This window comes from Meles meles, chromosome 6 (assembly GCF_922984935.1).
Source record: "Meles meles chromosome 6, mMelMel3.1 paternal haplotype, whole genome shotgun sequence".
NCBI lineage: Eukaryota > Metazoa > Chordata > Mammalia > Carnivora > Mustelidae > Meles > Meles meles.
Genome location: NC_060071.1, coordinates 77,458,670 through 77,472,366, shown reverse-complemented (window position 1 = coordinate 77,472,366; position 13,697 = coordinate 77,458,670). Strand labels below are relative to the sequence as shown.

The window sequence follows — 13,697 nt, the reverse complement described above, 5'->3', positions numbered from 1 at the left end:
AGCATCCTGAGATAAATGTGGATGGAAAACCTCACGTATGGGGTGGGAGTGTAAGCTTGTAATGCCAGGTTACAGTGCTGAGGCACTTCCTAAGAGCACGGGCAGGAGCAGTCGATGTAGTCTTCAGTTGTCTGGAGCACACCATCCCTTTCCCTGTTTAATAAGTATTCAGAAGCAGCATGTAGTACAGAGGTTTACTGATTCTGTGGCTGGCAAGATCACTTGGCTCTTTTACACTTAGGTTTGAGTCTGTAATGGAATCCACTTTTAAAAGGAAGAGCTCTATGCCCCAGGGCTTCTAGGTCTGGGGCAAGGACTCCAGGTCCAATCTGTTCTGACGCCGAGTCTGAGGAGAGAGCTCCCACCAGTCTGAGCAGGAATGGACGTCAACCCAGCGTGTCACGCCAGGGCTGCTTTGGCTTGGCACTGCTGCTGTTAGGGGTGCTGGGAGGCTGATTCTTTCCATGCTGTAGCAGCGGGTTGTGGGTAAAGGTCTGTCGTAAGGGACCTAGGGCAAGAGAAGACAAACTTTGAGGAACGAAGGAAAGGAAGAAACAAATCAGAGAATTGAGCCCGCAAGGGTTATTTACCCCTGGCGGCTAGTTCCAAGTGATTCTGCATGCGTCGTTCGCGCTCCTGGAGCTGATGTGCCAGTTCAGCATTCTTCCACCCTGTTGTAAAGAGGAGGAAGACACTGGGTCCTATGCCCATTTTTAGATGACTCTCCCCAGTTGTGTTTCACTAAGGACAGACCCTTACCTCTTTTGAAGCTTTTTATAAAACCTTCCCGTGGAGGTAATTTACTAGAGTCATGCACAACACGCTGGGGGATTTTAAGTATAGTCCGTACGGCTGGAATCCGGAGGCAAGCCACCTGGACCAGGGAAAACATATTGGAGGAGAGCCAGTACATGAACACCGCCTGGAGGAGAAGAAAGAGACAGTACTCAGGAACTGTCCTCTGCTGTCAGCTTGATGGGAGATGGCTGGGCTAGATGGAAAGGCTTGGAGCCAGTTCCTAAACTATTACCTACCGTGGGGAAATGGATAGTTATGGGCAAGACGGCTAGGGGCATCACTCTGAACACATTTCTCATCAACTGAAGATCAGAACTTTGCACACCGGTCTCTGCACCTAACTGAAAAAAAAAACCAAAACCAAAACAAATGCATGTCATTTCTAGAGAATCTGGCTCAGATTTCAACCAATCGACTCTATTTTCTTCACTCTCCACTTTGCAGGCCTGGCACTTAGCCAACCTGAGCTTACCTCAAGGACACCCCACATTGTAGCAGTGACCACCAGTGGTAATATGTAGGTGGGGTCAGACAGTGTGAGATCCTGGAACCACAGAAGGCCACCTGTCTGCAGGCTGGGCACAGGAAGGTTGGCCATTTCTCTCAAGGCAATGAAGAAGGAGATGAAGATCGGGGCCTATTACACAGGATAAACAGTATCAGTACCCTTTAGCAAAGGGGACATTTTCATTTCTCTATTACTGAAAACCCTATCACCACCACTTGTTTTTTTGGGGGTTTAAGACATGGGAAATAGGAGTTTATCTGACTGGTATAGGATAAAATAAGGAAAATGTTTTTGCTTACCTGAGTCAGAGGTAGAATAAGAGGTCTAAAGAATTTAACATCATGCTTTTTCTGGTAAAATGTCATTTCCGAGGAGGCCTTGTAAACTGTAAAGGAGGGGAAGTTAATGGTTGGGTTAATAATTACACTGATGGAGGTGACCATTCTTACCACCTGGCCCATAAAGCTTCTACCTAACCCTGGCCAATCACTGGAAACATTAGGCCCAAGAAGCAGGTAGATCTTTAGAACTTGCCCACTTCTAGCAACTCCTGATATATGCCATTCCCTTCCCTCAGCAGTGTGTCAGGAGAGTGTAGATGTGGTCCTCTCCTGTGCACATTCTGCAGTTGACTCACACTCAGCATGGTCTCCTGCCAACTTGGCTTCTCTGATTCGAGTGGAAAACTTTTGGATCTCTGGCATGTGGTTATGGATCTTGGCTGCTTCTCGCTGGCCCTTCACGATGAGAGGAAACACCAGGCAGCGGGCAAGGACGGTACCTGGAAAACACAGACTAGGACTGTAGTGAAATCAAAGCAGTCCTGCAGTTGGAAGGTTGAAAGTTTTTAGGTCCTCACTAAAAGGGTCTTTTTTATTCTAGTTTTTTTCAATACTGTGACACCTGCTGAAGGAACACATTAACAAAGGGCAGGGATGACTTGGTTCTTGCAAGGCTTAGTCCTCTGCTTTGACCTCACAAAAATCTAGCATTAACTTCTGTAAGGAAATGGCCAGGGATACTGTTTATTTCCTTGAACAAAAGGAGGTGAGACCAGATAATTTTCTAGATAGTGATGTCTGAAGTTTTCTATTATCAATGGAATCTCCCTACCCCCAACTCTTTAAGTATAGCCCCAATATACATAAGAGATAAAATATAAGAGATATATAAGAACTGCTCTGAGAGAGAGAGTAGTCTGGCTACAGAACTATTCAAGCTCTAGCCTTTGCTTTTCTCAAAGGCACCATTATAGATATCGGGGGCTCCTAGGAATGAAGAGTGAGAGCCACTATCCTAGGAATCCCTAGGGTAGGAAGTAATCTGGTGGCTTACTGCTTTAGTTCCTCCCTGTTTCTTATACTTCCTATTTCCTGATCATTCAAAAAATATTTAGTTTATCTGTAGACAAGGAAGATGGTCTGGGCTGAGAAGAGAGGGTGGTGGTGCAGTGGGGAATACGGGATTAGGCTTTATCAACCTTACCATGGTTGATATGGGGTGGGAAGAGAAGGGAAGCTAAGGATGAAACGGAAAATACTAGCCCTGAAAGAGTAGACTGAGAACTGGCCAATGGCAGTGGAAAGATGTGGTTAGAAAGACCAGAAGAAAATCAGGAAAGATGATCACAAAAGCTAAGGGAAAGATTTCAAGGCCTAATGTGTCTAATTCAGACCTTAGGCCCAAGGACATCAAAATGGAGGAGGAAAGATCCTAGGCTTACATCCTCTCAAGGATATACCAAAATCTACAACTCCATATAGAATTACCTCTGTATAAAGAACTTTAGCAGAACAGATCTTACATACCTAAGGATATAAAGAGAAAGTCATTTTGAGTTGGGTAGGAGACACAGACAGGGTCTAGTCAGGACCCACAGTGGCAGGGATTTCACAACCAGAGAGATATACACTGTGAAACGAGGTCCAAGTCCCATATTGGGTTCCCAGCCCTACAACACCTGGCTTTGAAAACCAGCGAGGCAGGGCGCCTGGGAAGCTCAGTGGGTTAAAGCCTCTGCCTTTGGCTCAGGTCATGGTCTCAGGGTCCTGGGATCGAGCCCCGAATCAGGCTCTCTGCTTGGCGGGGAGCCTGCTTCCTCCTCTCTCTCTGCCTGCCTCTCTGACTACTTGTGATCTCTGCCTATCAAATAAATAAATAAAATCTTAAAAAAACAAAAAACCAAAACCAGTGAGGCAGCTTATGGTGGTGGTATAGGCCTATCTTACGAAAGAAAAATCTCAAACAATCTAATCTTACTGCTAAATGAACCAGAAAAAGAACAAAGCCCAAAGTTAGTAGAAGGAAGGAAATAATGAATATTAAAGCAGAAACAAATGAAACAGACTAAAAAAGCAATGGAGAAGATCAACAAAACTAGAGATGGTTCTTTAAAAAAGATAAACAAAATTGGTAAGGCTTTAGCCAGACTCATTAAGAAAAAGAGGGCCCAAATAAAATCAGAAGTGAAAGAATTTAACAACCAACACCACCTAGGAAACACAAACACAAAGGATTGCAAGACAGTACTATAAACAATTATATGCCAACAAATGGGATAACCTAAAAGAAATGTATAAACTCCCAGAAACATACAATCTTCCAAAACTGAATCTGGAAGAAATAGAAAATCTGAACAGACCAATTACTAGTAATGAAACTGAATGGGCAATCAAAATCCCAACAAAAAACACTCCAAAGACCAGCTAACTTCACAGGTGAATTCTACCAAACATAGAGGAGTTAATACCTATCCTTAAACTATTCCAGAAGATAGAAGAGGAAGAAAAGCTTTCAAACTCATTCTACAAGGCCAGCATCACCCAGATACCAAAAGCAGACAAAGACATTAAAAAAAGAGAAAACTATACGGGCCAAAATCTGTGCTGAATATAAATGATACAAAAAACCTCAAGAAAATATTACCAAACTGGGGTGCCTGGGTGGCTCAGTTGTTAGGCGTCTGCTTGAAGCTCAGGTCATGATACCAGAGTCCTGGGATCAAGCCTGCACTGGGTTCCCTGCTTGACAGGAAGCCTGCTTCTCTCCCTTTCCCACTCCCCCTGCTTGTGTTCCCTCTCTCGCTGTCTCTATCAAATAAATAAAAAAAAATTTTTTTTACCCAAACACTCTAATTTATAACAATATATCTAAAGGATGATTTAATACATTTGATAACACATTTAACAATACATTTAAAGAATGATTCACCCTGATCAAGTGAGATTTATTCGGGGAATTTAAGGATGGTTTAATATTCCAAATTCAGTGTAATTTACCACATTAACAAAATGAAAGAAAAATTGTATGATCATCTCTACAGATGCTGAAAAAGCATTTGACAGAACTCCACATCCATTCAAGATAAAATCTCTCAATAAATTGGGTTGAGAGAGAACATACCTCACTATAAGAAAGGTCATATATGAAAAACTCATATTTAAGGGGCACCTGGGTGGCTCAGTCAGTTAAACACCTGCTTTTGGCTCAGGTCATGATCTCAGGGTCCTGGTATTGAGCCCTGAGTCAGAGTCCCTGGTTGGCAGGAGGCCTACTTCTCTCTCTCCCACTCTCCCTGCTTGTGTTGTCTCTCTCTGTCAAATGAATGAAATCTCTGGGAGGGGAAAAAAAAAAAAGGTGCACCTGCTGCACCGCTGGGGAGAATGCAAAATTGTACAGCCCTATGTCCAACTCCACACTCAGTGGGGAGTCTGGAAAGACGCACTTGCTCTTTCTCTTAAATAAATCTTTAACTCCCACCCCCCCGAGCCCCAAAACAAAAATATATTTGCACCTGTAAGTTCACTGTAGCATTATTTACAATCGGGAAGATATGGAGGTAACTTAAATATCTGTAGATAGATGAATGAATAAAGAAGGTGTGGCATATAAACACACAACAGAGTATTATGCAGCGATTAAAAAAAAAAAAAAGTGAGAGGCACCTGGGTGGCTCAGTGAGTTAAAGCCTCTGCCTTTGGCTCAGGTCATGATCCCAGGACCCTGGGATCAAACCCCACATTGGGCTGTCTGCTCCGCAGGGAGCCTCCTTCCTCCTCTCTCTCTCTCTGCCTGCCTCTCTGCCCGTCAAATAAATAAATGAAATCTTAAAAAAAAAAAAAAAAAGTGAGCTCTTACCATCAGTGACACAGATGGACCTATAGGTATTAGGCTATGTGAAATAAGACAGAAAGATAAACACCATATAATTTCACTTGTGTGAAATCTAGAAAACAAAACAGACTCATAGATACAGAGAACAATCTGGTTGCCAGAGGGGAGGGGACTAGAGAAGATGGGCAAAATGGGAAGAAATTAAAAAGTACAAACTTCCACGGGTGCTAGGCTGGCTCAGTCAGTGGAACATGTGGCTCTTGATCCCAGGGCTGTGAATTCGAGCCCTACACACCCAATGTGTGGGTCAGGATCATATCATGACCCTGAGATAAAGATCTGCACACTCCATCAACTGACACCAGCTAGGCGCCCCAGGGATTGCTTAAATAAACTTAAAAAAAAAAAAAAAAAGTACAAACTTTCAGTTGCAAATAAAGATGATCCAGGGATGCAATGTACAGCATAGGGAATTACAGTTGGTATACTGTAACAACTTTATATGGTTACATGGTGATCACTTCATAATATATATCTTGAATCACTATGTTGTACATCTGAAACTAATGTAATATTGTATATAAACTACAATAAAATAAATTGGAAAAAAGTGTCTAACACAGAAAGATCAAGTATGAAAAATGGGTTCAGTAACGATGTCACTGACAAAATGAGGTGGTATTAGTAAGTCAGATTCTCTCCCTTTGAATGTCAAAGAGTGGAAAGAAAGAAGTCCACTGCATGCAGAACAGTCTTTTAAATAAGAGCTATGAAAGAGAAAGAACTAAGGATGAAAAAAGGGACTTTTCCTCAAGAAATCCATGGTATACTTGAACATGTTTATATTTTCAGACTAGTGCAGTAAAGAGAAGCTGAAGACCTAGGGAAAAGGATGATCAACCAGAGCAAGGTGTAGGAAGAACAGAATTTAAAGTATAGTCTTAGCCTACAAGAGAAACAATGTGGGCACCTTCCAACTGGCGGTAGGGGTGGGTGCTGCATGGGTAGAGGTTTAAGCGCCAGGCCTGACCTATCACCTAAACCAGGGCAGCTTCATCACTGTTACCAAGGTCTCCTTACTCTAACCCCATGCTCACATTAAATATCTACACTTGTTGAATCCCAGGTGATCCAGTGGTTTTATAATGTCCTTTAGGAAAGAGAAGTAGTGTGTATCTAAGGATCAAGAGCCTCTATTCCTTATCTGAATCATCTGCTTTTCTGACCCCTAAACTGCAACTACAGTTGACCCTTGAGCAACAGGGGTTTGAACTCCCTGGGCCCAAGCATATGTTGTTGTTGTTTTTAAACAGTACTGTATATGTATTTTTTTCTTCCTTACTTTAAGAATGTAGAATACATGTAACATACAAAACATGTACAAACTGTTTATGTTATCAGTAAGGCTTCTAACAGTAGGCTATTAAGTTTTTGAGGAGTCAAAAGTTACGAGATTTCAATTGCTGGGTGGGATTAGTGCCCCTAACCCCCAGGTCATTCAAGGGTTAGCTGTATTCCCTCCATCCACTTATAGAAAGGCTATCTTTAAAGTTCTACCCCTAAGTTCCCAGTTTTTCTACCCTTGGCCAAGATGTGTTTCCCTTACATGCAGCAATGGCCCCCCACCAAGGTAGGCCTAGGTTAACATGCATAAATTCCAGTAAGTTCTGAATCAGTCCCACTGGGGTGTATGACCCCAGACCCAGTTCAGCGAAGCTCTGTTCTGCAGCAGCTTGGACTACATCTGTGGTCTCTCCAGAAGCCACCTCTGGTACTGCTGTGGGTGAGGGAGTTGCAGGAGGGCCCTGAACCTGTGCAAAAGGAAGTCATGTGTAATACTCAGTAGGGGGGACAGAAATCACAGGCCCCCTAATAACTAGTATCAGGTTGTTCTATTGACTTTCTACTTCTTGTTCTCCGGGTTAGTCTACAGTGTAGACTACACAGAATTCAAGGCTTAAAAAAGACATCTTATTTTTTCCTCTGGACAGGAAGACGAGTTACTTAAAGTAAGACTTCCTGACTTTCTTTCCTATTAGGAAGTTATTTCTTCTATCAGTGTTCCAAACTTCACAGTCATTTGAGTTTCACTGACACAATTTTGCAGATACTAAAACTATCATAATTTTCATTTAAAACAATTCAGGTTTTAAGACCAAAATATTCACTTGGTCTCACCATCAGAAATATTAATACCCAAGAAGTCATTCATATGCAATTTATAACTTCTAACACACATGCACACCTGGAATCATATCTCATACACCATTGGGGTTTGCCACCATTATGGCAAACAATGCCTTGTATTGACATCAATCTCTCCTGCTGTACTTTCAATTATTTCCCCACCGATACGAAAATCTATCCGAAGCAGAGATGCTACCATTTTGGGAGCTGCATGGAATGTGCCACATCCCTCCTCCTTGTAAACAAAATAAAACCCACCAACAAACACTACTCCTAACGTCGCAGGGACGAATCGCCTCTTACCTGGGCTTCTGCGAACAAGATCATGGAGGTACTGAGGCCCCGGGATCCAGAGCCAGAGAGGACGACATAGTGCGGGCGCTCGCAGCACCGGCCGGTGGGAAAGAGGAGCCCCGCATTCAGCGGTTTCCGCGGCCAACGCGAGGGCCCTGCGACGCTGTGGAACTGAGAGGGTAAAAGAAGGATGGAGCACCTTTATCAGGAGCAGATGTCACTCATCATGCTCATTCGCCACGAAGCACACAGGCTTCTACCACAGGTGAAGTCACTATTACTCTCCGCGCGCAGATGGCTGGCCCGAAGGCATGCACTTAGTGCGGCCTGGCTCTCGGTTACCGCAGGCCCACCCCGGAGTACAGAGGTCGAGGCTGACGTTTCCGTGGCAGGGGTGACATCGGGACCCACAGAAGATATGCGACAACAATATGAGGCCGCTGAGCCCGCAGGGTCGGGGACATAACCCTCCCACATACTCATGCGAGCCGAGGTCAAGAGAGGCAGGTCCCAGTGAGGTCAGCGTCTGCTCAGGCTGTTCCGGGCACGAGCTGTCTCTGGCTGGGGTCATGGGGACAGAGCTGGGTCCTGGCGCTCAGTCCTGGGGTAGCCTTACCTGACGCTGTGGCCGTAAGAGGCGCAGAAGCTCCCGGCGACCATACATCAAACCTACCGCCATTTTGCCGGGAAGAAGGCTGAGTGCGCTTGCGCCTGCGCTTGCGCACTCAGAACTTCAGCCTCGCGGGGAGAGGCCCTTTTGAAAATGGGCATGAAGCCAGAGCTGTTGCTATGATCAGGTGGTAACTGAGACTGGAACTCAGCGGCCATATTTGAAGTGGGTAAGAAGACGCTAAGGGCGCTATTAACAAGCTCGCGCAGTGTGTTGGGAAGATTGAGAGAAAATTGAAGTTAAAGGCCACCTGAACGGCTGTCAGGTTGTGACTGCAAAATCCTAGGGATTTCTTGGCTGTCAGCTCCCAACCCTAACATCTCAAATGTACCCGACAGAAATGGTAAAGATAGGCAAAAAATATAATCGAGATTTAGTAATAGTGGGGGTTATCACCTATCAATCATATATGTTGGATACTATTGTAAATAAGATTTTAAAGTTTACTTTGAAAAATTAATACAGTTACAAGTGATGACAAATATACAACTACAGGACTCTTGGGGGGAAAAAACCCCGAACTGTTACTTTGGTGCCCCCAAATGAACCATTTGTCACAGTATTTACAGTGGCCTTGTACAGCCACTATGGAAAACAGAAGTTTCTCAAAAAATTAAAAATAGAACTACTATATGATCCAGAAATTCCATGTGTGGGAACATAGCTGAAGGAAACAAAAACACTACATCAAAGAGATATGTGCACCTTCATGTTCACAGTAACATTATGTATAATGGCCAAGATGAGGAAAGAATCCAAGTATCTGTGGGAGGATGAATGGAAAAAAGAAATCGTGGTATAAATGTACAATGGCAAATAATTCAGTCACAAAAAAGAAGGTAATCCTGCCATTTGTGACAGCATGGATGGACCTTGAAAGCATTATGCTAAGTGAAATAAGACACTCAGAGAAAGACATATACTGTATGATCTCTCTTTTATGTGGATTTAAAAACAAAACCCATAGAAAAAAGAGATCAGATTTGTAGTTATCAAAGGCAGGGGGTGGGGACATGCAGAATTGGATAAAGGTGGCCCAAAGGTCCAAACTTCCAGGTATAAATAAGTACTGGGGATATAATGCACAACATGATGACAATAGGTAATATGGCATATTTGGTATGGTATATTTGGAAGTTGTTAAAGGAGTAAATCTTAGGAGTTCTCATCACAAGATAAAAACCATTTTCTTTCTTTTTTTGTATATGAGATGGTGGATGTTAACTAAATCTATTGTAATTATTTTGTAATATATGTACGTCAAGTCATGCTGCACACCTTAACTTAAAATTGACTGTGTGTCATTTTACCTCAGTAAATCTGGAAAAAATTCTTGACACACACAGATTGTTACTATGCAAGGTGATGACTATGCTAACTAACTTTATTGTGGTAATTGTTTTGCAATGTATATTAAGTTATTACATTGTATAGTTATACAATATTATATGCCAATCATATCTCAATAAAGCTGGGAAAAAAGGGAGATTTTGAGGAACATATAAAAAATTCTAGGGGTGTTTGGGTGGCTCAGTCAGTTAAGCATCTGACTCTTAATTTTGGCTCAGGTCCTCATCTCAGGGTCATGAGATTGAGACCCAAGTCAGGCTCTGGGCTCAGCTCGGAGTCTGACTGAGATTCTCTCCATTTTGCTCCCCCTCTGCACCTCCTCCTGCTTGCCCAGGTGCATGAGCTCACTCTCAAATAAATAAAAAAATCTTTAAAAAAATTCTACCAAAACTAACATGTAAATTAGGTAAGGTTGCTAGATACAAGGTCAATATGCAAAAAATCAATTTCTATACACTAACAGTAAACAATTGGGAAAAAATGTCATTTACAAGAGCATCTAAACCAAGAAACATTTTTGAGTACATTTAACAAAAATGAGAGTAAACAAACAAACAAAGGAACCCAAAATATGTGTCTGACTTGTATAGTGACAGCTACAAAACATTACTGAGAGAAAATTTAAGAGGTTTAATCAAGTGGAGAGATAAACCATGTTGTTGGATTTTCCAAGACTCAATATTGTTTAGAGGCTGATTCTTCTCAAAGTGATTTATAGCAATCTCAATAAAAATCCCAGCACTTTTGTAGAAACTGACAAATAATTTATATGAAATATTTATATGAAAAATATAAAAGATCTAGAATAGATAAAACACTTTTTGAAATAGAAGAACAAAGTTGGAGGACTTATAGTACTAGATTTCAGGACTTACTATAAAACAACAATAATGAAGGCAGTGTGGTACTGGCATAAAACAGACATTTAGATCAAAGGAACAGAATAGTGTTCAGAAAAAAATCCACACAAACATGATCAACTTATTTCAATAAAACTGCCAAAGCAATTCAAAGGAAAAAGGAAATCTTCAACAAATGATGCTGGAATAACTGGATATACCTATAGGAAAAATTCAATCCTCAACTCTTAGCTTGTACTATACATAAAAATTAACTTAAAATGGGTCATAATCCTAGGCTTAAAAGCTAAAACTATAAATTTTCTAGAAGAAAGCACAAAATACCTTGGAGTAGGCAAAGATTTCCTAGACAGGATACAAAAACACAAGTCATAAAAGAGAAATTTGATAAATAGGACTTCATCAAAATTTAAAATGCTGGCCCTTTGAAAGGCATTAAAAAAATTAAAAGCGAAGCATAGACTGGAAAAATAATCACAATACATACATCCAACAAAAGATTTGTATTTAGGATATATAAATGACTCTTTTTATAATTTAATGATTAAAAACAACGTAGCCCATGAAAATTGGCAAATGTTTTGAACAGGCATTTCATGAAAGAAGATAGTAGAAAGAATAGCTAGAAATCAGGGTGCCTGGGTGGCTCAGTTGGGTGAGCATCCAATTCTTGATCTCAGCTCAGGTCTTGATCTCAGGATTGTGAGCTCAAGCCCTGAGTTGGGCTCCACATTGGACATGGAGCCTAAAAGGAAAGAAAAGAAAAGAATAGCCAAAATCAAGATGAAGAGACACTCAAAATCATTAGTCTTCAAGGAAATGCAAAATAAAACCACACCGATTTACTTTTACGTACTACTAGAATTGCTGAAATTAATTGATGGATAATACCAGGTATTGGGGTGGATATGTGAAGCAAGTAGAACTTTCATAAATTGCTGGTAGGAATGCAAAATTGTACAATCACTTGGCAGATTCCTATAAAATTAAATGTACACTTACTAAATGACCAAGCAATGCCACTTCTAGCTATTTTTCAAGAGAAACGAAAATATTTGTTCACAAGAAGACTTGTACAGGAGTATTCACAACAGTTTTATTCATAGTAACACCAAACCGGAAACAAATATTCATCTGTATGTGATTAGATAAATCCCAGTGGGATGGAATGCACTAGCAATAAATAGGAATGGACTACTGATACACACGACATGGGTGAAACAATATGCTGACCAAAAGAAGCCAGGGACAAGAGAATCCATTAATTCAGTTTCATTATCTGAAGTTCTAGAGCTGAAAAATGTGACAGAAATGAATCAAATGTGACAGAAAGCAGATCAGTGATTGCCTGGAGCTGTGGGTGTGTGGATGAGGGTAGAGCTGAGAGGTCAGAGGGAACATTTTGTGATGATAGAAATATTGCACATTTTGATTGTGTTGGTGGTTATATAGGTGAATAACATTTATCAAAAACTCAGCAAACAATTCACTTAAATGGGCACATTTTATGTGCTATATTATACATCAATACATTTCGTTCATAAGTAAAAAAAGTTTATAGAAGTCATTGCTCTGTCAAAATAGTGTATTTGCCTCAGTTATCCAAATTTCACATAGAAATTTTTAAAAATTAATTTTCTGGGGGTGCCTGGGTGGCTTAATGGGTTGGACCTCTGCCTTCCGCTTGGGTCATGAGGGAGCCTGCTTCCCTCTCTCTCTCTGCCTGCTGCTCTCCCTGCTTATGATCTCTCTCTCTGTCAAATAAATAAAATCTTAAAAAAAATAATTTTCTGGTAATTATTTTACTTTTTCACCCAGCATGGATATTCAGTCTTTGGTGTCTTTGAGATATTTGGTGCCTTTGTGAGATACACATAACGTGCTTTAACAATTCTGAGAACACCAGGGATGGTTTCATGGAGGAAACCTTTTTTTTTTTTTTTTTTTAAGATTTTATTTATTTAGGGTCACCTGGGTGGCTCAGTTGTTAAGCGTCTGCCTTTAGCTTGGGTCATGATCCCAGAGTTCTGGGATGGAACACTGCATCAGGCTCCCAGCTAGGCGGGAAGCCTGCTTCTCCTTCTCCCATTCCCTATGCTTGCGTTCCTTCTCTCTCTGTGTCTCTCACTGTCAAATATTAAAAATTAAATTATAATAAATTAAAATATAAAATATTAAAAAAAGATTTTATTTATTTGACAGAGAAAGAGACAACACAAGAAGGGGAAGCGGGAGAGGGAAAAGCAGGCTTCTCGCTGAGCAAGGAGTCCGAAGCAGGGCTCGATTCCAGGACCCTGAGGTCATGACCCGAGCCAAAGGCAGATGCTTAACAACTGAGGCACCCAGGTGCCCCAAGGAAACCATTTTTAATCTTGGCCTTAGATTAGTTAATAAAAACAGAGAAAGGGGCTCCCGGGTGGCTCCGTGGTTTAAGCCTCTGCCTTCAGCTCAGGTCATGGTCTCAGATCCTGGGATCAAACCCTGCATCAGGCTCCCCGCTTAGCAGGGAGCCTGCTTCCCCCACTCTCTCTGCCTGCCTTTCTGCCTACGTGTGATTTCTGTCAAATAAATAAATAAAATCTTAAAAAAAGAAAAAAGAAATAGAGAAAGAGAAATAAAGATAATGATATGGCATTCCAGGCAGAATGGACAATAAAGCAAAGCAGTATTGCCTTTTGCAAAAATACACTGTTTGGAGAGACTTCGAGTCTGCACTTCACTGTTTGTTATATCATGTCTTTATATCAAACACCTATATGTAATTATCTGTAACTTTTAATTATGCGCAGATGATTTTTCCCTATGCAGAGTGTTCCTTAGGCTTAATCAGGAGATCTTTTAAAAGAGTCACCGCTAGGAATTCATTAACTTAAAAATTGGCACTGACTATAACTAAATATTAATAACATAGGAATTA

The 13,697-nt window shown here is 41.2% G+C and overlaps 1 protein-coding gene across 1 annotated transcript; it reads right to left on the bottom strand.

Annotated features, from left to right (window-relative positions):
- Positions 1-180: 180 nt before the first annotated feature.
- OXA1L (OXA1L mitochondrial inner membrane protein) lies at positions 181-8,610 on the bottom strand. The gene is made up of 10 exons (XM_046008308.1): positions 8,517-8,610; positions 7,910-8,071; positions 7,026-7,230; positions 1,944-2,087; positions 1,606-1,691; positions 1,271-1,435; positions 1,035-1,139; positions 760-922; positions 591-671; positions 181-508 (listed from the first exon to the last, which is right to left on the bottom strand). Exons 1-10 carry the CDS (start codon positions 8,577-8,579, stop codon positions 387-389), a joined length of 1,296 nt encoding a protein of 431 aa, XP_045864264.1. The 5' UTR covers positions 8,580-8,610; the 3' UTR covers positions 181-386.
- Positions 8,611-13,697: the final 5,087 nt, after the last annotated feature.